The following is a 23,488-nucleotide window of genomic DNA, read 5'->3' as shown; positions in this document are numbered from 1 at the left end:
AGCTTTTCCGAGTTAATGGGCTCTATTGCTAAAAGCTAGAAGCAGCAGCACAGTCAGTGCCTTAAAATCAGTCGGGATATCCAAGTGCTTGCAGCAGACCTCAGCCTCAAATGGATCAGTCAGGATGTTGTTCCTGGTGAGCGTTTTTAGATTATCTTTGTAAAAACCACAAAGCTAGGCCATTTGCTTAAATCATCGTTAGAAAGAATGTCGAGTGCCCAGATGGGATTTCTAGTTTCTGTGCAAATGAAATCACATTAGTCCAGATTTTATTCATTCAAAAGTACTAGGGAAGCAGTAGGATTTGGTTTAAATGCTGCCAACAAAAGCAGGAATTCACTTCAGTTTTAATTCAGAAGCAATCCTATTGTTAATGTTGTAGCTGGGTTCGGGCAGCGTGGGGGGTGGGGGCCCTGGCGTGCTTGCTGAGGGACCGCGGACCTCTCCCAGTTCAGGCTCACTCTCACTGGAGGTAGACCCGTTGTTGATGGTGTAGATGCTCTCTGCAACGCCCCGAGCTGCAGCACAGCCATCTGGCTCGCTCTTCTCCCTGGGACTGGACAGGCCTGGGAGGATGGCCATCTTCCCAGTCGGCATATTTGGCAGCAAGGACACAGCATAGTCTGCAATGATCGCACCCACATCTAAGTTGCATGCCTGGTCGAAGGCGAGGAAACCAACGTTGGCGTTTGCCTCACACACCACAAAGGAGCCATCGTCCATGATGAGGAGATCAATGCCACAGAAGTCCATGCCCAGGATATTGGAGACCTGAATAGCCAACTGCTTGCCTTGCTCTGTCAGTGGGCACATGACACCCACACCACCTGTGGGGAAAGCATAGTGATGTAACAATGACATCAGACACTGACTAGCAAGTCAAATGACCCTTCGAGGAGGAAGAGAAGGGGGAGTGCTGAGGAAGGGCAGCGAGCAGGGCATTTTCATTATTCACAAAAGGTCTGGAAGGACATCAGGAAAACAATGTGGTTATTTCTTATCTAGAGTCTTAAAATGCTTATACCCTGTGACCCAGTCATTCCACTACTTAGGAAATAATCTTACGTAACAGAGAAAAGGCTTGATGCAGGCAGATGTTGATGTCAGAGTTATTTAAATACACTGAAAAACCATTGTGCCTGGAACATAGTAGGTACTCAATAATAAATGTTGATGAATAAATAAAATATTATAATCTAAGTAGCTCACAATAGAGGAAAACAACGTATGTTACAACCATTAATAATGCTCACAGAGAGTTTGTGATCCCATAGAAAAATAGGTAGGATTAAAGACTGTGCAGTATAACCATGCAAAACGATATTATTAGAAAAAAAAGATCAAAAGAAATAATACCAAAATGTTAACACTGGTTGTCTCTAGACGGTAAGATTAATGATAAATATCTTTTCATTTGACTTTGCTATATTTTCCAGGCTTTCTACATTGAGAATGTACTCCCTGTATAATTAGAATAAAACAGAATTAATTTATTATTTTTTAAGTAGAGAGAGATGGAGAGGCTTGTGAGACAAATCCTATATCAAGGACAGAAAGAGTCTGATTGCTCTTATTTGTTAAAAAGCTAAAACTTCAGATTTAATTGTCTCCCTTAGTCTCCCTAGAAAGACTTATGACTTGTATTCTCAGGGCCAATAACTAATGTCTTTACCTTAACACTGTCCTTTCCCCACCTATTATACTGTATAAAGAAAAGGCTGTAAAAACAGCTTAGCAGGAAAAGTAATGTGGATAAATTAAAAAACCATGCGGTTCCTTGTTAGAAACTAAAAAAGACAAAACAGCCCTGACCGGTTTGGCTCAGTGGATAGAGCGTCAGCCTGTGGACTCAAGGGTCCCAGGTTCGATTCCGGTCAAGGGCATGTACCTTGCTTGCAGGCACATCCCCAGTGGGGAGTGTGCAGGAGGCAGCTGATAATGTTTCTCTTTTATCGATGTTTCTAACTCTCTATCCCTCTCCCTTCCTCTCTGTAAAAAATCAATAAAATATATTTAAAAAAATAAAAAAGACAAAACAGCCCTGGCCAGTGTGGCTCAGTTGGTTGAGCATCATACCATGCACCAAAAGGTCGCTGGTGTGATTCCCGGTCATGGCACATGCCCACATTGCGGGCTCAATCCTCGGCAGTGGGTGTGCAAAAGGCAGCTGATCAATGTTTCTCTCCCTCTCCCTACCTTTCTCTCTAAAATCAATAAAAACATATTTTTTTTAAAAAGACAAAACAATAACACATAAGGTTCAATACTGTTGCACTGCACATGATTATCATGAAAATTAAATGAGATAATATGTTAGGTACTTAGTACTTTGTCAACCTGAGCCTAGAATTTGTTTCTATTACCCCGCTTTATCACAATATCTTACAATGATCTCTTTATGTGTCTTCTCCTTTACTGGACCATAAGCAAGGATTCTCTCATTAATCACTACACTCTCAATATCTACCAAAGTCCGCTCATGCAGACTGCTCAGCCAGGATTAATGAAGGACAGACAAAATCAATGTCGCAGTCTCCTTCTTAGTCATTAGACTTGGGACACTCATCTGGCGATTCAGGAAACAGTAACTGTAGGTACATTTTCCTTTTTTGTACTTTTTCATGTTACCAACATGAAAATTCATTTAATGAGGTGGACAATAGCTTTCTGTGTTGGGGACAAGAATTGACAGCCTTCTGGGACATCTTCATTCACCACTACAGAAAACAAGCTTTATTAAACAGGTTCACGGGGTGGGGTTATGCATTTGGCCCAAACATAAACTCTAGCTTTTTAATAACATCATACATATAAGAAAAACACAACTTTCAATTGTAATAGAAAAGCAGAATTTGCTCTGTGTCATGTCATTGCCTTAGTTTAGACCCTCACTATTTCTTGCCTGAGCTGTTGCAGCAGCTTCCACACTCGTCCTTGCCTCCTGTCTTATGCCTTCAATTCATCCTCTACCCAGATGTCAGTTTCTCAAACACGGATCCTCATGTCACTCCCTTGTGTAAACCTAAACACCTATAGGATAGGGTTCAAACCTCAGTGTCCCGACACCCCTGGCCTGACCTCTGTCACAGCACTTACACCATCTGTCCCCCTGCTGGACTGCTTGCTGCTAAAGGAAAGGGCTTGTTTCTAATTCTTAGCTGTTGATCCTGGCACCTAGCCAGGATCTGACTAGATAGGCGGGACAGGTACACATTTACTAAATGGGTCTAAACATCCTAATGAAAACTCCTGGTGGCCTCCTGTAACCAAGACACAGACTCTGGGCCTTACACTTACCGAGAGAGCAGTTGCTCTGCATCCGTCCGTCTGTGGAGCAGCGAAGCATAGAGCCTATCACCTGGCCCCCGACCACCACCACCCGGATATCTTTTCCATGTGACTCCTTCACATACTTCTGGAACAGGTAGGGCACGTCATGGCGGATCAGATGGCAGATGTCTGAGAGGTGATGTTTATCTCTTGCAAGGAAAACAGCCTTTCCTTTAAGAAGAAAGACAACAAGAGAAGGCATTAGAAGAGCCTCTGAACCCTGTCCTGGCCATCCCGTCTCCCGTCCAATACAGTCATCAATGCTTCCTGAACTTGCCTCACTTTGGTCTCCTCTACTTCTCTGACTAGACTTTTGCTTCTTATCAAACGGCTATTGAACTTTATTTTCTCTTGATTTTGCTCAGGTCTTAATAATGTTGACTGTCTCCCTGTACCACCACTCTTATCAAAATGAAATAATAATGTATTCCAGAAATACAGAGAAGGGGTCAAAATAAAATCCTAAGGTTCAAGTCAACTCGGTTCCAAAACAGTTATTAGCATCTCTTATCACCCTGAGGATGTGGATTAGGCAGGGTCCATGTCTAACTCATTTTTTTAAATCCCCCAAACTTAATACTGAACTTGATGCACAAAGCAGAACATAATTGATTGAACATACTTTGGAAGAGTTCTAAAATAGATGGAGATCCAAAAAAGATAAGTATCACACCGCATGATTTCATACTGAGGTCTATGAAAACTACAATAAAGTTAAAAAAGTGAGTCACTGACAGACATCCTTCCTCTTTTTAAATATAAGAAACTTATTATTTGGCAACACCTATTAATTCTAAAAGGAATGATCTATACTTCTATTTCTCTTGGGAAAGCATTTCTTTTTGACTCCAAATTCTTTATTTTCTGCTGGACTGACCAATGCTTTTGCAATTACCTGGCATCTGCTTTCCATTTGCACATCAGCTAATATATCTCACAGGGGTTCCTGATAGGTTTGCTCTGCAGATCTGACACGAGCACACCCAATCTGAGCATTCTTGTTAGCAAATACGGGATGGTTTTCCTAACATTTGTGTCTTAAAAGGAGTGGGATCTTTCTGAAGTCTTCATAAAAAGAGTGATGGGCATCAGCCTCTAGCCGTGTAAAAGATTGGAAATATGTCTCCAAAACACTGGACATTTGACACCAGGAGATCTGTCATCTGGCAACAGAGGGCTTGGACTCAGTTGTAGGCACTGGGGGTTCTCTGGAAGGGAGAGGGTGAGAGACAGAAACACCAATGACGAGAGAGAATCATTGATCAGCTGCCTCCTACTGGGGATTGAGCCCGAAACCCGGGCATGTGCCCTTGACCAGAATCGAACCTGGGACCCTTCAGTCTGCAGGCCGACACTCTATCCACTGAGCCAAACCAGCCAGGGCTGAAAGACTTAATATTGAGATGGCAATACACTTCAGGTTGATTTACAGATTCAATGCATTTCCTACCAAAATGCCAATTTCCTTTTCTGCAGAAATTGACAAGTGATCCTTAAATTCATATGCAAGGGATCCCAAATAGCTAACACAATCTTGAAAAAGAAGGACAAAGTTGGAGGATTCACATTTCCCAACTTCAAATCTTATTATAAAGTTACAGTAATCAAGAGGTATGGCCTGTTATAAAGATAGACAAATAGATCAATGTAAAAGAACTGAGAGCTCAGAATAAACCCTCACACAGATGGTCAATTGATTTTTGACAAGAGTTTCAAGAACATGCAATGGGGAAAGAATGGTTTATTCAACAAATGATACTGGAAAAAATGGATATCCACACACAACAGAATGAAGTTGAACTCCTACATTACACCATATACAAAACTGAACTCAAAATGAGTAAAAAAAAACTAAATGTAAGGGCTAAAACACTTAGAAGGACACAAAGGTATAAATTTGTGCGACTTTGGATTAGGCAAGTACAAAATGACATCAAAAGCACAAGTAACCAAAGGAAAAAATAGATTGAATTTCATCAAAACCAAACATTTTTGTGCATCAAAGGACACTATCAAGAAAGTGAAAAGACAACCTAAAGAGCAGAAAAAAAATGTTTAAATTATATGTCTGATAAGGGTATAATAGCCAGAGTATATAAATAACTCTTAAAAATTCAACAATAAAAAGGCAAGTAATACAATTGAAAAATGGGCAAAGGATCTGAATAGACATTTCTCCAAAGAAGGTATACAGTCTGGCCAGTGTGGGTCAGTGGTTGAGCATTGACCTATGAACCAAGAGGTCACTGGTTTGATTCCCCATTAGGGTACATGCCGGGATTGCAGACTGGATTCCCAGTAGGGGGCATGCAGGAGGTAGCTGATCAATGATTCTCATTATTGATGTTTCTATCTCTCCCTCTCCCTTCCTCTCTCTGAAATCAATTAAAAAATATTTTTAAAAAAAAGAAGATATACAAATGACCAATAAGCACATAAAAAGGTGTTCAATATCATTAGGGAAACATAAATAAAAACCACAATAAGAAACCACATTATACCCACTAAGATGGCTATAATAAAACAAATCAATAATGAGTGAATGAATCAATGAATGAATAACAGTTGGGAGAATGTAGAGAAACTGTAATTCTTGTACAGTCCTGGTGGGAGTAAAATGGCATAAACTGATGTGGAACTGCCAGTTTGGCAGTTCCTCTACAGTTAAACATAGAATTACCATATGACCCAGCAATTGCACTCTTAGGTATATACTCAAGAGACATGAAAATTCATGTTCACACTATGACCTGTCCACAAATGTTCATAGCAGCAGTAGCCACAAAATGGACGCAATCCAATTGTCCATCAACTGATGAAAAGATAAACAAAATGCAGTATATTCAGACAACAGAATAGTAAGTCATAAAAGCAATACGGATGACCCTTGAAAATATTATGCTAAGTCAAAGGAGCCAGACACAAAAGGCCACATATTATATGATTCCACTGATATGAAATGTCCAAAATAGTCAAATCCATAAAAACAGAAAGTAGGTTAGTTCTCAAGGACTGGGAAAGGGCAATTGGGATTGACCCCTAATAGGTATGGGTTTTCTTTCTGTGGTGATGGAAATGTCCTGAAATTAGATCAGGGAAATGGTTGTATATATAATAGTGAATACACTAAAATCCACTGAACTGTACTCTTTAAAATAATAAATTTTTATGTGAATTATATCTCAATTTTTCAAATGTTTAAAAATGCTATGTAGCCCTGGTTTGTATGGCTCCATTGACTGGGCATTGTCCTGTGCACCGAAAGGTTGCCGATTCAATTCCCAGTCAGGGCACATGCCCAGGTTGCAGGCTCAACCCCTGTTCACTCTCACATCACGCTCTAACCAACTGAGCTCCCTGACCAGGATTCTTCTATTTAACTTGTCATTGTCTGTCACACCTTTCTACAATGTGAGCTCCCTGAGGGCGGGAATTTTTGTTTTGTTCCTTTCTGTATCCCTCAGAATATGAAATGCCTGGCACTTTGTAGGCATTCAATAGATAGTTGAATTTTATGTTATATATATTACCACAATTAAAAACAACAACTAGCTGATGTTATTCTTATTGTGTTGATGCAAACAATCAGGCCAAATCGTAACTAGACTTAATACAGTAAATAAATTGGTCTTAAGTTGGCTCTTTAATAAAAATGAGGGTGATTTTAGGGAGAGAAAAAAATTGTGTTTCAAATTGGGAATTAGAAAATAATTGGGAATTATTAGAACTGAAATGTGTTTTTCCTTCCACCAGATCATTTGTGTATTCTTGCTGTTCTAACTTTTGCCCAATAATACTAAATTTTATGACACAGTTTGTTTCCACCAGGTTACAAGCTCTACTCGCACTCAGGGAATACCACCTCTAGACACCATTGTCACCTCCTGTGGCCAGGCTGCATTGTCCCTCTGACAGACAGCAAGGATCTCTTGGCTCTGAAGGAAAAACTTCATCCCTCCTCAGCATGAAGCAGTTGCAGAAGAGACCCTGCACCTCTTTTTCTGTGAAAGAATTCAGAGCCAAGATCCTTGAGGGGGGATGTGATAGGCAGTTAGACAGACGTGAGCAGAGCAAGGGCGATGGGCCAACTGGAGGAGAAATGGATGGGACTGAGATGTGCTTCTCACCACTCTGACTGCTCTGAAGCTGGCAATGGAGGAACCTGTGTAGAACTGACCTTTACATTTGCTGAGTAGGAATTGGGACACCTATTGCTAATTTATAGAATTATTCCATTCATTTTGGGAAATCATATACAGGGATCTTCGTATGTTGGGACCCACTGTCCGGGAAAAGGATGCAGTGATGTTTCCTCTAAAGATTACTGCAGTAGTTCCCTGTGGTAAATGTCTGACTATTACTGAGTGTTCTAGTTGTTATCTTTCAGTAGCTAATAACTATATGAATTATTCTGATAATTTCACTTTCCCTTATAGTAATGGACATACTAAGCTGCTGGCTGGTTGGTTACTGATACGTGGGATAACTATTTACCCCTGCTAACAGCAATGGGGGCCCTGTTCCTTATGATGACCGACTGTCTTTATGCCTCAGAAACATCACAGGGTCTGAACCAAAAGAGGCTTTCTCAAGGCCGTGGCACCGGACGGCAATGACGATCTCCACCTGTGGAGCCCTGCTGCATATATTGCTTTGACCATTTCTGTTATGCTGGTAAATGGTAGGCTCCCTTAATGTAGAAGTGACCCGGCAGGCTTGTAGCACGGTAAAAGCCCTAATGCCACCTCCAGGGCTATCCATGGGATAAATCAACAGCTGAGCCAGGTCAGGGAGGCAGTTCTAGAAAATCGGGCAGCAATAGATTACTTGCTGTTGCAGCATAACCATGGTTGTGAAGAATTTAAAGGAATGTGCTGTTTTAATCTTTCTGACAATTCTCAGTTGATAGAAAACATACCCAGGATCCTGCATTTGGTGTATTCCATCTCTGGGAACTGCTTTCAAGGCAGAAGCAGATGCAGTCCAGCAGGATGAAACTTTTCATCTAAAACTAATCTCACAGATATGAGATAATAGAAATAGCAGTGGGGAAATGTTAGGGACAAGAATAGAATATTGGGGACTAACTATGGTTATGGGAAATATTAATCATGCTCTGTTAACCATGATTGCCTTGTGTTGGTTAAATTCTGACCTGGCTGGGAATTATATGCCCCTGCAACCTGGGAGTCAACCTTGGACCTGGGAGTCAACCTTGGAATGCAGTCCATTCACATGGAAAGATTAACAATCTTGTTGCCCAAACAATGGAGTCCCACCCCAGCCTCCTACTTCCTCAGTGCCGGTAATCCCTACTTCCCCATACCTATAATCCATATTTCCCCATGTAATCTTTGTAATACCTTATATAAACAGCTGGCTTATGGGGAGCTGCAGAGCAGATTTTTTTGTGGATGACCTGCTGCTTTCCTATACTGCCAGCAGTATTGGAATAAATAATTCAAATATGACTCATATTTGAATCATATATGATTAAAAAAACAACTAGTTGAGAGACATTGCATTTTAGCTCTGTACCATATCTGAGTAGTATCAGGAGCCCCACCTTGCCACCCACACTCATTTTTCTTGCTCCTCAACAGGCCCCCTGTAGACTCACAGGTTGCTTTGCTCACACCTGCTTCTGTTTGTTTGCTCAGCTCATTTCCTCCAGTTCACATTCCACATGTCAACCAAAGTCTCCTTTTATTCCAATGAAGCTTTCACTGCCTCTTGGCAGAGTTGGCCCTCCCTCTGTTCAGCTCAAGCTCCTCAACAGGTACCTGGATATGCATGCTGCAGCAGCGTACCCTGCAACGCAACTCTCTACACTTCACATTGGCGATCCTTAAGAGAGGTGATTGTGTCTAGTTTATTTCTACTGCATGGTCCCTGCATCACAGGAATTGCTCATTATGTGTCTGTTTGGGATACCTCCTCTTACTCCAAATGCCATCTGGGTATCCGCTCACATACTGAAGGAGGATTGCTTTCTGCTGCATCCACCCTCTTCAACATTTACTGACTCCGACTGAGCACATAGTAGGTCTTACAGAGACAGAGATTCACAGGACCTGAGTAACTCACAATGAAGAAGGGGAAAAGGGGCATATAACCTATAACTGTCATCAAGTGTAGTACAGAGCTAGAATCATGGACAAAGTGCTATGGGAACACAGAGGGAAGGGCAATTAATTATTGGAAGGGCAGGAGGGAGGCCAGAGATGTGGAGGGGAAAAAATGACAGGTGGAGCCGGCCTTAAAGGATGAGCAGAAGTTCACCAGAGGACAGAGGAAGATGGCATTCCCAGCAGAGGTTTCCGAGAGGAAAATACGTGGCGTGGGTGAAAGAGAAGTGGTCCGGAATGGGCGTGGGAGGGTCCCGTGGCCAGAGAAGCTGCAAAGGGAGGTGAGGCTCTTTGTCCAGGGCCTTCAGTGCCATGAGCAGGAATATGGACTTTGTCTAGGAGGCAGCACAGGCTCTTGAGAGCGTTTTTCAACAGAGAATGACAAAAATAGATGTTTCAGAGAAAGACTCTCCAAAAAGAATAGAGGATGAACTGGCAGTGGAGTTAGGGAAACCAGAGTCAAGTCAAGGGCCTGTGACCATCATCCGGGGAAGGGTGGGGACAGAGAGGAGGGGACAGCTCCTCAAGGGGGAGCTCAGTTGCTCCCAGCGGTGCTCCCACTCCCGCCCAAGGAGGGTCTTGTGTGGCAGCACTTTGGCCTAAAGGAAGTGCAGGAGCAGCACTGACCCTGGTGTCCTCGTGTGCTCTTCACCACGACCGGGTAGCCCAGGGGCTCAGCTTCATCAATCATTTTTGAAAAGTCTTCATGCCCACCTGCCAAGAAAAGGTGACAGTCAGTGAAGGTAAGGCTGATGGTCGGGGAGCGGTCAGCCCAACACAGCACCCTCTGGGGGAATTCTTTTCAGGCTGCCTGTCTCTCCAACACGCTTGCACTGTGCACCTATAATATAAGAGGGGAACAGAGGTATTTATCAAAGCCTTCCATGAGGCAAAGGTTTCCCATGCTCTTGTTTGTGTAATCCTCATCACAATCCCATAGCACTGGCAGGTATTTTTCCCTTTATTTTTATTTATTTATTTATTTATTCATTTATTTATTTATTTATAAATATATCTTATTCATTTTTTTTACAGAGAGGAAGGGAGAGGGATAGAGAGTTAGAAACATGGATGAGAGAGAAACATTGATCAGCTGCCTCCTGCACACCCCCTACTGGGGATGTGCCCACAATCAAGGTTCATGCTCTTGACCGGAATCGAACCTGGGACCCTTCAGTCCACAGGCCGACGCTCTATCCACTGAGCCAAACCAGCTAAGGCGTATTTTTTCCTTTAAAATGGCTGCCTGAAGCAGACTCTAAGATGGCTCTGAAGATTCCTACCTGCTGGTGTACACGCTTGTCAATCCCCTCCCTTGAGTGTGGGAGGGACCAGTAAATATGATGGGGTATCATTCCTGTGATTAGGTCTACTACTTTGAGTTAATCAAGGTGGGATGATTCATGGTGGGCCTGACCTAATCAGGTGAGCCCTTCAAAAGAATGTGAAGTGTCAGAGAGACTTTCCTGCTGGCCTTGAAGGAGCAAACTTCCATGTTCTAGAGAAGGCCATGCGGTGGCGACAGTGGGCAATTCTAGGAGCTGAAAACGGCCCTCAGTTGATAGCCAGCAAGAAAGTGGGGACCTCAGTCCCTGCAACTGCAAGGAAATAAATGCCAACAACCAGTGAGTTTGGAAGACTCCAGGCCTCTGGTGAAATCACAGGCCAGCTACCCCTTGATTTCAGCCTGGAAAGACCAGAGCAAAGAACCCAGCTATGCTTGGCTGGACTTCTGACCTTCAGAAACTGTGAGGAAATAAATGGGTGTTATTTTAAGCTGCTAAGTTTTTAGTAGTTTGTTATATAGCAGTAGAAAATCAATAACCAAAGAAACCAAGCCTGGGGATTTGTCTCATCCAAAGTTAAGGCATGACTGGGAAGCCTAAATTGGCTCTACTATAATCCCTTAATTCTTAATTTAAAAAACATGAATAATGTGGGTATTAAAATCTTTCTAAATTGTGTTTACAAACTTGATTGATTACCTACACATTTACATTTTTTTTAAAGTATGTTTTTATTGATTTTAGAGAGACAGGAAGGGAGAGAGAGAGCGAGAAACATCGATGTGAGAGAGAAACATTGATTGGCTGCCTCCTGCATGCTCCCTACTGGGGATCCAGCCCACAACCTGGGCATGGCATGAGGCTCAATCAACTGAGCCATACCAGCCAGGGCCACATTGGCATCTTTTTGGGATCACTATTCTGCCTACCACAGGTGGTATAACAGTTCAGCAATTTTTGCAAATTGGAATACTAATACCTGTTTTGTTCACAAAAGTGCTAATAATTTTTTTAAATGAAGCGGCATTGTAGATAATTAGGGACGTCTTCAGAAGAGGATGTTTTATAAGAAGGTAACTCCCAACTTCCTGACACCTGCTGATAAATTCAACTCCTCTCTAGCTATCCTCTTTCCTCCCTTCTAACACAGTGAAAGAGGGATCCTTCTCTCAGGCCATCCCTAAACCTGTACTTTTTTAAAAATATTTTTTATAATTTTATTGATTTCAGAGAGGAAGGGAGAGGGAGAGATAGATAGAAACATCAATGATGAGAGAGAATCATTGATTGGCTGCCTCGTGCATGCTCCCTAATGGGGATCGAGCCCACAATCCAGGCATGTGCCCTGACCGGGAATCGAACCATGACCTCCTGTTTCATAGGTTGATGCTCAACCATTGAGTAATGCCAGCTGGGCTGCACCTGTGCTTTGGACCCCTTTCCCTCTCACCTTCTCAGGGATCTTGCACAATGAAGTGTCTCCTCTCTACTGTATCTTCAACCTCCCAGTTCTTAATCCCATCACCATTTTAAACACGCTCCGTTCTCTCCCATCCTAAACAAATAAAACCTCTGTTCCTTGACGCTGCCTCATTCCTTACCTGCGACTTCATATCCCTACAATTAAGCTATTTGAGAGGGTTTCCATTTCCTCACTTCCCGTTCATTTCCTCGTCCTTGACAATTTGGCTTCTCTCCCCATCATTAAACTGAAGCTGTATTCATTCAACTCCCTGTTGCTAAATCCAACACACATCTCAGTGCTTACCTTACTTGTCCTTTCAGACCGATCAATCCACACTTTTCATTATGCCAGCCTTCCTGGTCTGCTCTTCCCACTTTCTCGTCTCACCTTTCCAGCTGCTCCTGCTTAGTCTCTTGTACAGGTTCCTCTTCCTTTACCCATTCCCTAAAGGAGTCCCTCTTGAACCTTCTTTTATTAAATTTGTGTGGGGGTTTTTTATTGTGGTAAAATATACATAAAATAAAAGTTATCTTTTTAACCATTTTAGGTGTACAGTTCAGCTCTCTTCGTTCTACAAAGTCCGCCTGAGTAATCCCATCCAATCTTGTGACTTCACTTAATATAATAAAGGCTTCCAATTCCACATCCCCAGTCTACACCTCTCTCAGGAGCTCCAGATCCATTTTCTGCTGCCCACTGAATATTTTTACTTGCATATACTATAGACAGCTCAAACAGAACACGTCCCAAACTGAAATCAGCTCTCCCCACAACCTCTCACCTCCTACCTACCAATCAGTGTCTTCTCTCCTGTGTTTCTAGTCTCAGTGTTTGCTATCACATCTGGTTGCCCAAACCAGAAACCAGTCACTCTTGATTCCTCTCTATACCCCTCTTACCCAACCAACCACCATGTCCTATTATTTCTGTCTCCTTCATAATTCCTGAATCTGTTGACTTATCTTCATTCTTACTATGGCCACTTTTGTTTAGACCATCATTGCTCTTTTGAATGGTTTAAAAACTCTGCTACTACATATCTTGTCTCCACTTTGCTTTGCCTAATTCCTTTTTCCTAGAGTAGCCAAAGTGATCTTCTGAACTCTGATCAGGCCACCTTCTTGCTTAAAGCCCAATAACTTTTGGTTAGTCTCAAGATTAGATCCAATCTCCTTCACATACTATATATGGCTACTTATCTTTCTAGCCTTATATCTCAACTCAGTCTCCCTTACATCCTACAAACTACTCAAAATACCACCAATTGGTCAAGCTCTCTCTTGCCTATAAGTCTTTCTATATTCTTCTCTCGGCTTAGAGTCCTTCCCTGTCTCTCCCTCTCCCCCCACTCCCACACTTTACCTGGATAACTTCAACTTAGTTTAGATACTATTTCTTTTGGGAAACTTTCCTCAATATCTTCTAAACCCACTAAGAATTCTCCTACGTATTCCCTCACCACCTTGCACTAACTCTTATCATGGCACTTACTACACTGCACTGCACTTGCTTGTTTACTTGCTGTCTCTGCCCCTGAAGACCTGGCAATGACTTGAGGGCAGGACTCTTACTGGTACTTACCCCTATAGTCCAGTGCTAGTATGGTGGTTGGCACATAGTGTGTGCCAGATACATATTTAATGAGTGAATTACAGACAGAAAGAAGCAAAGGCATTTCAGACAGAGGGAATGACCATGACAGACTCAAGTTGTTGAATCATCTAAGATGAACAGCTCCGTACTGAAAACCAACACTCGAGGGCTACTGGGGAGAGAAAACACAGAGATGCAACTGGGAAAGATAAACTGCAACCTTATCTCAACGACACTCACCATAGGAGAAGGTGTCTGGCATGGGGACCCCATGTCCAGCCAGCTCTTGGAATGTCCAGAACTTGTTGATGCAGTTTAAAATACTCTGCGAGCGATTGACTAGGCGGCAGCCCAACTTCTCCAGGTGTCGCAGGACGGTGATGTCACTGTCCGACTGCAGCGAGGGTGTGGACACCCGAACAAGCACCACATCCGGGAAAGTGGTGAGTGCCTTCTGGTTCAGCTGTAGGCCTGCAATTGAAGGAGAAAAGTGAGCCCTGTGCTTACCGTTGTCTAGTCCCACCAGAACTGGCTCCAACAGACTCCTCAAGACTGAACCCAGCAGGAAGATAACCTTGGAAATGGCACTTGAATATCCTGTTGTAACAAGAAAGCTACAGTCAACTCAATACTCCAAACAAATGGGCAGAGCATGATTATGAGGAAGCACAAAAGAACGAACAGAAAAAAGAGGCAGCATATCAAGAAAAATCCACATTAGGAGAATCCACAAGGAGATAGTATAGCCCTGCACCTTCCTTCTGTATGGTACTAGTAGTCCTCGAAGACAGTGGCTTAGGAGACTGGGGGCTTAAGGAAAAGGAAGCATGATAGCTCACATAAGGGATCCTTACTACTCTTTTATGACTTAACCATTAAAAGTCTGTCTGAAATATGTAAGCATTTAAATAATTTTTATGAATATAATGAATGCAAAAATGCCAATGGTAAGTAAAGAAAACAGGGAACAAAATTATAAATACAAGTTAGTAAAAGCTGAAAGAAAATATAGCAACACTTTAACAGTGGGTAAAGGGATTACAAGTGATTTCCTATTTAAACTTATCTATATTTTCTAAAATGTCTCCAAGTGCATATTACCTTTATAACAAAAAAAAACTCTAAAAAATCAATCTACTAAAAATCAATTCAATATTCAGCCCTGGCCAGTTTTGCTCAGTGGATAGAGCATTGGCCTGCACACCAAAGGGTCCTGGGTTCGATTCCAGTCAAGGGCACATACCTTGGTTGCAGGCTCCTCGGCCTGGGCCGGCCAGTTTTGCTCAGTGGATAGAGCATTGGCCTGCACACCAAAGGGTCCTGGGTTCGATTCCAGTCAAGGGCACATACCTTGGTTGCAGGCTCCTCCCCGGCCTGGGCCCTGGTCAGGGCTTATGCAGGAAGCAACCAATCGATGTGTTTCTCTCACATGATGTTTCTCTCTGTCTTTCCCTCTCTCTTCCACTCTTTCTAAAAATCAATGGAAAAATATCCTCAGGTGAGTATTAACAAAACAAACAAAAATATTCAAACTAGAAGTCATCCAAAGACAGTTGATCCATATGGCAAAAGAATTTGAACTGTATTACACTGGATAGATGGGAATATTAGCTTCAAGTGAGGACTCAGAGGAACAGGAGTGCAGTCTGTAGGGTGTCCATGGATAAGAACTATTTGGCTTGTCTTCTATGACCCTAAGTGATAGAGCTATCCATGAGTTATCCATGTCTCTTTACTTCTGTATCTCCAGCCCCTAGAACAGTGCCAGGTACATGATAGGCACTTGATGTCTTCTGAATTGTACAGAAGCTACAGGGAGGATTTGGGATCAACAAAAGGGATACTTTTCCAGTGCCTTAGGATGGAATGGGCCGAGGCTCATTGGACACTTGAGAATGGCATGGAGGGAATGCAAAGATCAGATAAGCTTACAGCAACCTGCTCGGTCTCTTTCAACCTCGATGTCCTGTGGTTTGTATTACTACGATACAAACCATAGGACATAGTAGTAATCTAGGCATCTGTGGTGCACCCAGCATCTGGGGATAGAATGATGGAGCCATGAAATGGGATGTGAGAGTAATGAGAACTGAGTTCAGGAAACAACTTGGTCTGCCTTAGTGAACCTTAAAGGAGTTTCCAGAATGCTCTTAAGAAAAACTTTGAGACACAGTTCCAGAACCATATTAAAAGCTTTAACCTAAAGCACCTTCTATTTCAAAAGTGATATTCTGTACAACCATACAAGTCCAAGAAAAAAAAAAAGGTGCTAATGCAATTCCTATTTCTCCACTGGGGCATGAATAATATTAGTACAAAAACAATAAGCAAAACAAAATAAAAACAAAGCAAGCACACAAAAACACAGTATGGATCTAACTTGCACAGTTCCCCCCATTTCTAGGAGCTATTTTGCCAATTTAGAAAAAGGGAGTAGGTATAATCATGAAGATAAACTGTTTTTAGTACTTCTACTCATAGTATATTCCCAAGGAACCGGGACATAATTCTCACGGATGACTTATAAAGTGCATTTAGGTTATCTTCACTTTACCATCGGAAAATAGTACCATTTAGATATGCCTTTTTCTTTGCCACTTACAGCCCTGTAGGAAATAATATGAAAGGGGCGGGGGGAGCAAGCCCTGTATAGCAGACTCAAAATTGACAGGAGAAGAAAGAAAAGTACTCAAGTTGGTGCAAATGCTGAGGAAATACACTCAGGGGAAAAGCAACAGCCCAGGATGACATTACATAATGAGATAAAATATTTAAAAATGCTTTGAAACTAGACAATGCTATACATAGTCTGTAAGGCGCTGGCATTAGCATTGCACAGACATTCTGCTAAGCAGGGTAAGACATGGATGGAGATGCATACCACCTGATGAGCAAAACGGCTTTGCAACAGAAAAGTGACCTAGAGAAATGAGAAGCAGCAGAAATGCTTGGCTTTTCAATCCCAACGTGAGACCACAGACGGACAGTTACACTTCCAAATGCGAAGAAAAGACTTCAGTCATTTCTGGAAATATCAACCACAAGTGGACAGAGACAGCTCAGCCTCAACAAGCAGTTCACATAGACCTAGGAAGTCTTACCAGGACTTCATCTCTCTTCTCCAAAGGTAAATCTTTGGGCCTGGCTCATTCCAACTGAAGCCTTTAATAAATGAAGAATGGAATGGGTTAAAGTGTAGCTGAAAAGGCTCTACCAAACAGTTAGACAGGTCAGGGCTCTGACTGTGCTGGCCGTGCAGCTCTGTGCAGAGAGGGACACGGCAGGTTTAGGGATAAGTGCTCACACAACCAGTTACTTCTCTGCCCGTTGGCCCAGCTCCAGCATTCTTGCTATGGGCCACTCCACTTGCCTCCTGTTCATTCCTGCCCTCTGGTGTCTAAACCTAGTTTATATCACCATGCCTAAAAGTAGTAGACAAGAGGCTGCCACTCACTGTGGCTTCAGTGGGGGCAGCAATTCCTCACAGACAAGGCCAAGAACAATATGGGTTTACGTCTGGCCTTGGCAAATCTGTCAGTGAATTCTGAGACCATCAACCACTTACGTAATCACTCCCCCTCTCTTCATTCATCTCTCTCCTTAGGAAAGATAAACTTAATACAGGATGGACCTCAATGTGTCACCCTTCCCAGGAATCCACTATAATCTACAGACTTCAAGCCAAGGGACTGAAGAGCTGATGCAAGACATCGGGGCGGGCAGGGCTCTGCTTGGCTGCCAGTGAATGGAAGGAAACCCCTCAACAGGGAGAGGCCCATGCCCTCAGATCACAAGGGATTTCATGAGCTGCAGTGCCCTAGTGCTCTGGGGCATCACCCTGGCCTAGGGAGCAGGGCAGGGGAAAGGGAGCTGAGTTGCTTCTGGGATATTTGGGGTCTCCCAGATTCGTAGGTTGGGCTTGACATGTACTATTTAGCCTCAATAACATTTTCTCCACATAAATTCTCAAAACAATAATCTACTTTCAAGGGTAATTATATTCTGATTTCCTTTGAACTCTCCATTGTTTATAATTGGAAATATTTTAATTATTTTTTTCTATTTTAATTATTAAAAACAAGATAGAAAAATGTGTAACTTTTCCCAAAGAATTGAGCCCATTTCCTTATATATTGAGTTAAATTAAGTTCACCCTACAAAACTAGACTTCTGCATTTGTATGTACTACAGCAAAGAAATACACTTTATAATACAGAGAAATAGCTTTAGAAATAAGCAAATCATTATTGGAACATAAAGCTCTAAAAATTAAAAACCACTCTCATCATTCATATCAACAGAGGGAAGCAGCAGCAGGGATAAATAAAAGGTGCAGTCATTCAGATCTGAATTTGGCTCGCATTTTTATTGAGCATCTGTTGTGTTTTATGTACTTTGCTAAGAGCTTCCACATATATTATCTCATTTAAATTAGAGATGTCTTGGAATATGGACCCCTGCAATAGATCTGATTGTAAAAGTCTTTGCCCTTACGTGGAACTGATACATAATGGGTCCCTACCCTCTCAACCCATGCACATATAGCACTAATTTATGTGCGCACGCACATACATCCTTAGCTTCACAAAGAAAGCTTCAAAACGAAACTGGTTCCTTGTATGCCAGAAAAAACAACAACCCTCATCTACAAAGCCAACAGCAAAAATAACAGAAAATAGGACACTGGGCATGAGGGCAAGCAGGGACCTCAGTTACGGCAGCTTTTAGAACCACTATGTTAGCAGGATCAGGTAACAACAGTGGCTGGTAGTGAAGCTCTGAAAGTTGTCAGAAAGGAATCAATAATATAAATAAAGTAAGTGGATAACCCATTAAGGGCTTCACATTATGTTGTGTTATGAGAAGATGTGTCACCTGAAATATGACCTGGCTCATCGCACACTCCAGGTTCTCCCTCGGTTTTTTCTACTCTACCCTCAGCATTTTCTCATAAGGAAAAGTTATTTTTATTCTTAACAAGTAGATGCCATTGCCACTCCTCCTGCCCTTTTAAAGTTCTTTGTTACAACGCCCAAACAAATCTCACCTCCACCTCATTAAAACTTGGTGATTATGTGGCCACTTTCTACCAACTGCTGTTTTGAGGTCATTTAATTCCAAACAACCTTTACTGAACTGTTGGAACGAGTCAGACACACTATGAAGCAGGCACACAAAGATGAGCCAGGTGGTCTCTGCCTACCGGGAGCATATAGTCTCCTTATGGAGAAAGAATTACACACAAATATTCATTCACCCACCCACTCACTCAATACACAGTTATTGTTTCATGCATTCATTGAGCCAATATTTACTTAGCACCTACTTTGGGCCAAGCCCAGTGTTAGTTTGGGTTTCCCCAGAAGCATTCCCAGAAAGGAGGACTTAAGTGGATGAGGTTTATTATGATGGTGATTAATATCAGGAAACACTATTAGTGAGAAGAGAATGAGGCAATAAGGGTGTGTTATTAACGGAGCGACCACCTTGGCCACGGGGCTTAATCCTGCCGCGCAAAAATAAGAAATGGCTCACTACACACACGTCAGTTATCCCACTCAAGGGGCAAGGGAGCTGGCGAGGTATAATTTTTAATACACCAACTCAGTCTTTGGTGGAGAGCTGCTCCAGGGGCATGGTATTAAATCCCTGGTCCTTCTGGCTTGCCATGCCTGTGTGGGCTAAATGGCCACGCTCCTGTGACAGGTTCAGGTGCTGATGGCTAGAAGTGGGGCCCTATCGAATGGGGGGGCCACTGACAGCTAAGGAACAGGCACCATCTTAAGGGCCGGGAATCGGGGGTGAGATGTATGAATGAAACAAACACTATTCCCTGGAATTTAAGAAAGACAACACACAGTTGCGATTAATGCCATGGATGCCCTCCTCAGAGCACCTAGGTATTAAGAAAAATTATCAGTCTGGTTTGGGCCGGGGTGGGGCGAGGAGGCGACCTTTTACAATACAATGTGAGAAGCGCTGGAGGGAGCAGGTGGGTGACCACCTCAGGGAGAATCAAGGAAGGTTTCAGAAGGGAGATGTTGACTCATGGTGCCTCTGGGCTCAGAAGAAATGTGTAAAACTAATAAATGTATAATGTCTACCTCTCCGAAACAAATCGATAGGAACAGCACGGCATCTTACAAGCACTGAGCTCGGGATATCTGATATCTCAGGGCTAACCTATTTTTAAAGCACTTCAAGAAGTTGAGACAACATGAGATGAAAGACAATTATGGCAGGGTGGCCTCCAAGTCAGAGGCTTGATGTAATTCCTTGCTGTCATTTAATGGCTTGGCAAGACAAAAATCTCTGGGTCTGTTTTCTCTTCTGCAAAATGGAAGGGTCCCAGAGCCTGGAAACCTCCCCTTTTCAGGTCCCTCCCTCATCCCTTCCCCACCTCACCATCTGGATCTTTCTTGCAACCATGAGACAAATTTCATCCCTTCCACGTCAGTCACCCCGGACTCCAGTCTTCAAGGCTACGTCATTTCCCTGAACTCTAAGCTCCACCTGGCTCTGACTTGCCTTTTCTACTCCCACCTTCCACTCCGTCCTATCTCCACTGTGTCTGTGGGGACTCAATGGGCAGCAAATCCCTTACCTTCAAACTTTTCAGTGTGTGTTCCCTTTGCCTTCTTTTTCTGGGTCCCACTGAACCCCAGCTCTCCTCAGTAACACTGCTTACCCAGCAGCTCCACCAAGTTGTGGCTGTTTTCTCTCTCTCACACCTGGGATTACTGAGGCAAGAGGCAGGACAGATGTGCTCCTTGCTCCTTGGCTTCCAGTACATTCTCTTCTCCCTCCTAAAACACCCAGCCTGACTCTCATCAGACTGCACAGCATCCAACTTGTGCAAGTTAGCTAAGGACCCCAGTTACTCCCCTCTGTCCTGGAAGCTTTAGCTCCTGACTCACTGATTCTCCCATATGTTCACAGATGTGGGTGATTTCAGTGTCCATATGGAGAACGCTTCCAATGCCCAGGCCTGTTTCTTGACCTCCTTTACTCTAAGAGTCTTATTCACTACCCCACCTCAGCCACCCCTTGCAGCTACAGTCTAGACTTCATGTACTCGTCATAATTCCAATCCCAGCCACTGTCTCCTATCTTTCCAGCTTCTCCCAACTCCAGCCACACTTAGACCCCATCAGGAACTACCATGCATGGATCCCTCATCTTTTCACTGTCCCTCACCCGCTTCCTACCCTCTTTCTCTTTTACTCTATTTAAATTCCATAGACAAGAACTATAACTTAAACCCTCAAGTCCTTGTACCTGTTTCTTGTTTGGCTAAATCACAACCCTGGGTAGACTGCTCCAACTCTCTGCCTACTCTGGGCCGTCCTGTACAATGAAACCAATCTGGATTAAAAACACCCAAACCAGCTGACCGGTCTCAAGGGTATCCTTATTGCTGTGCAATAAGCATTATAGTCCCGAGTCCATTCACTCTCCCACAACCCTACACAACTAGTTCACAATTTCTTTTCCTGACTCAAACCTTCACTATTTCCTCCCTCCTTCTCATTCTCACTCTTCCTATTTTGATGAGAAAACCCAAGGCAATCAGAAAAGAACTTCTCTAAAATCTCCCACTATCACATCTACTTGCACACCTGTACCTATGCCATATAGATTACCTTCTCTCTTGTTTTGATGGCTGAAGTATCCTTGCTCCTAGCTTAGACCAACTCCTTGAAACATACAACAGATCCCAATCCCTCTCGCCCACTTAAAGCACTTTTCTGGCAATTTACCTCTCTCCTACTTGCCAGTTTCTCTCTCCACTGGATTACTCACACAGCATATAACATGCTGTTATTTCTCCCGTCTTTAAGAAACACCTCTCAAACCCATCTCCCCTTTGAGCAAAGTCTCAGTCATTTCAAGCTGCTATAACCAAGTACCACAGACTGGGTGGCTTCTCACAGCCCTGAAGACTGGAAGTCAGATATCAGGATGTCAGCAGGGTTGAGTTCTGGTGAGAGCCCTCTTCCTGGTTTGCAGAGAAGGCAGTTGCCTTCTTGCTGTGTCCTCACATAGCAGGGAGAGGACACGCTCTCTGGTTTCTTCTTATAAGGGCACTAAGCCCATCATGAAAACACCCTCATGGCCTCATATAAACATCATTTCCTCCCAAATATCATCACATTGGGGGTTGGAGCTTCAATATATGAGTTGGGTCCCTTTAAAACCTTCCCTTTAAAACAAAACTCCTAAGACAGTGTGTGTATTCACTGTTTCCATCACTTCACTAAAACTGCTCTTATCAGGGTCACTAATGCTAAATCCAATGGCCAGTTCTCATTCCTCATTTCACTTGTTCTACCAGCAACGTTTGACACAGTCTGATCACATCTTCTTCTTGAAACACCTTCTCTACTTGGCTTCCAGGATACCACACTTGCTCCTTTATTGCCTTTACTCAGGACTCTTTGCTAGTTCTTCCTTCTCAACCTGATCACAAACATTGCAATGCCCCAGAGCTCAGGCCTTGGACCTCCGCAGCCACTCCCTTGATAGGTATAAGGCTTTCCCCTGAGTCTCAATCAGTATGATAAACTGCCTACTTGCCATTGCCACTTGGATGGGGGAGACAGAATACAAACAAGTTAAGTAAAATATTTAGGGGCACCACAGACTGCAACCTACTCCTCTCATATCCTGTCCATACGAGGAAATGGCAAACTTTATTCTTCTAGCTCCTCAGCCTGAACATTTTGGAGTCCTCTTTGACTAGTCTGTCCTGTATACCCAACATCTGATCCAGTAGGCAAATCCTGATAACTCTGTCTTCAAATTATATCCGAAACCCAGTCACTTCTCACCTCCTCCCCCGAAATCATTCTAGCTCAACAATCATCGTCTTTCACCTAAACACTTCCCAAGTGATGTCTCTACATCTGCCCTTGTTGCCACCTGTCTATTCTCAACACCATGTCCAGAATGACTCTGCACATAGGTCAGGTCATGTCACTCTTCTGCTCAAAACCCTTCAGTGATTTCCAGCTCATCCAGAGTAAAAGTCAAAGTCCTTCCATGACCCACAGGCCTACATATCTGCTCCCTCTACATTCCCACCCCTCCAACTTCCTCTCCTTAATGCTTGCCCCCTGGCTCGCTTGGCTTCAGGCACACTGGTTTCCTCACTATTCCCTCTTGCCTGGATTACTCCCAGATATCAAAATGGCTTGCTTCCTCACCTCCTTCAGTTCTGTACTTGAACATCATCTTTTGCGTGAGGACCACCCCAGCCAACCATCTAAAATTGCAATCCCGGAGAAACCAAGATGGCGGCATAGGTAAACACCAGAGTTTGCTGCCTCGAACAACCACTTCAAAAATACAACTAAAAGACGGAACGGACATCATCCAGAACCACAGGAAGGCTGGCTGAGTGGAAATTCTACAACTAGAAGGAAAGAGAAAAGCATACCGAGAATCAGAGGAGGCGCAGTGAGGAGGCGAAATACTAAGGTGCGGAGGTGCGTGCGGAGCGGGCTGGCGGCTGAGGGCGCGGTTGTCGTTTTCAATCGGGAGGGAGTCTCAGGCTCTGAGCTCCAGTTCCGGGCGAGTCTCTAGGGACCCAGACTCATACGGGAGAAGCGGGACTGTCTGGCAGCTTTCTCTCCAAGGGGCTTGCAGTGATTACCGGGACACTGAGAAGCAGAGCCTCTGAGGGC

The 23,488-nt window shown here is 43.2% G+C and overlaps 1 protein-coding gene across 1 annotated transcript in view; it reads right to left on the bottom strand.

Moving 5' to 3' along the window:
* Positions 1–252: 252 nt before the first annotated feature.
* RIMKLA (ribosomal modification protein rimK-like family member A) overlaps positions 253–23,488 on the bottom strand; it is a gene marked incomplete at its 5' end in the record, with an annotated part of 30,648 nt that continues 7,412 nt past the window's right edge. The window contains 4 exons of the mRNA XM_005866099.2: positions 253–827; positions 3,298–3,501; positions 10,086–10,172; positions 14,043–14,273. Of these exons, the coding sequence (XP_005866161.1) occupies positions 337–827; positions 3,298–3,501; positions 10,086–10,172; positions 14,043–14,273 (1,013 nt within the window). The remainder of the gene's footprint in view (positions 828–3,297; positions 3,502–10,085; positions 10,173–14,042; positions 14,274–23,488) is intronic.

This window comes from Myotis brandtii, unplaced genomic scaffold, assembly GCF_000412655.1.
Source record: "Myotis brandtii unplaced genomic scaffold, ASM41265v1 scaffold220, whole genome shotgun sequence".
NCBI lineage: Eukaryota > Metazoa > Chordata > Mammalia > Chiroptera > Vespertilionidae > Myotis > Myotis brandtii.
The sequence above is the reverse complement of the archived record's forward strand: the minus strand, read 5'-3'. Positions and strand labels throughout refer to the sequence as shown.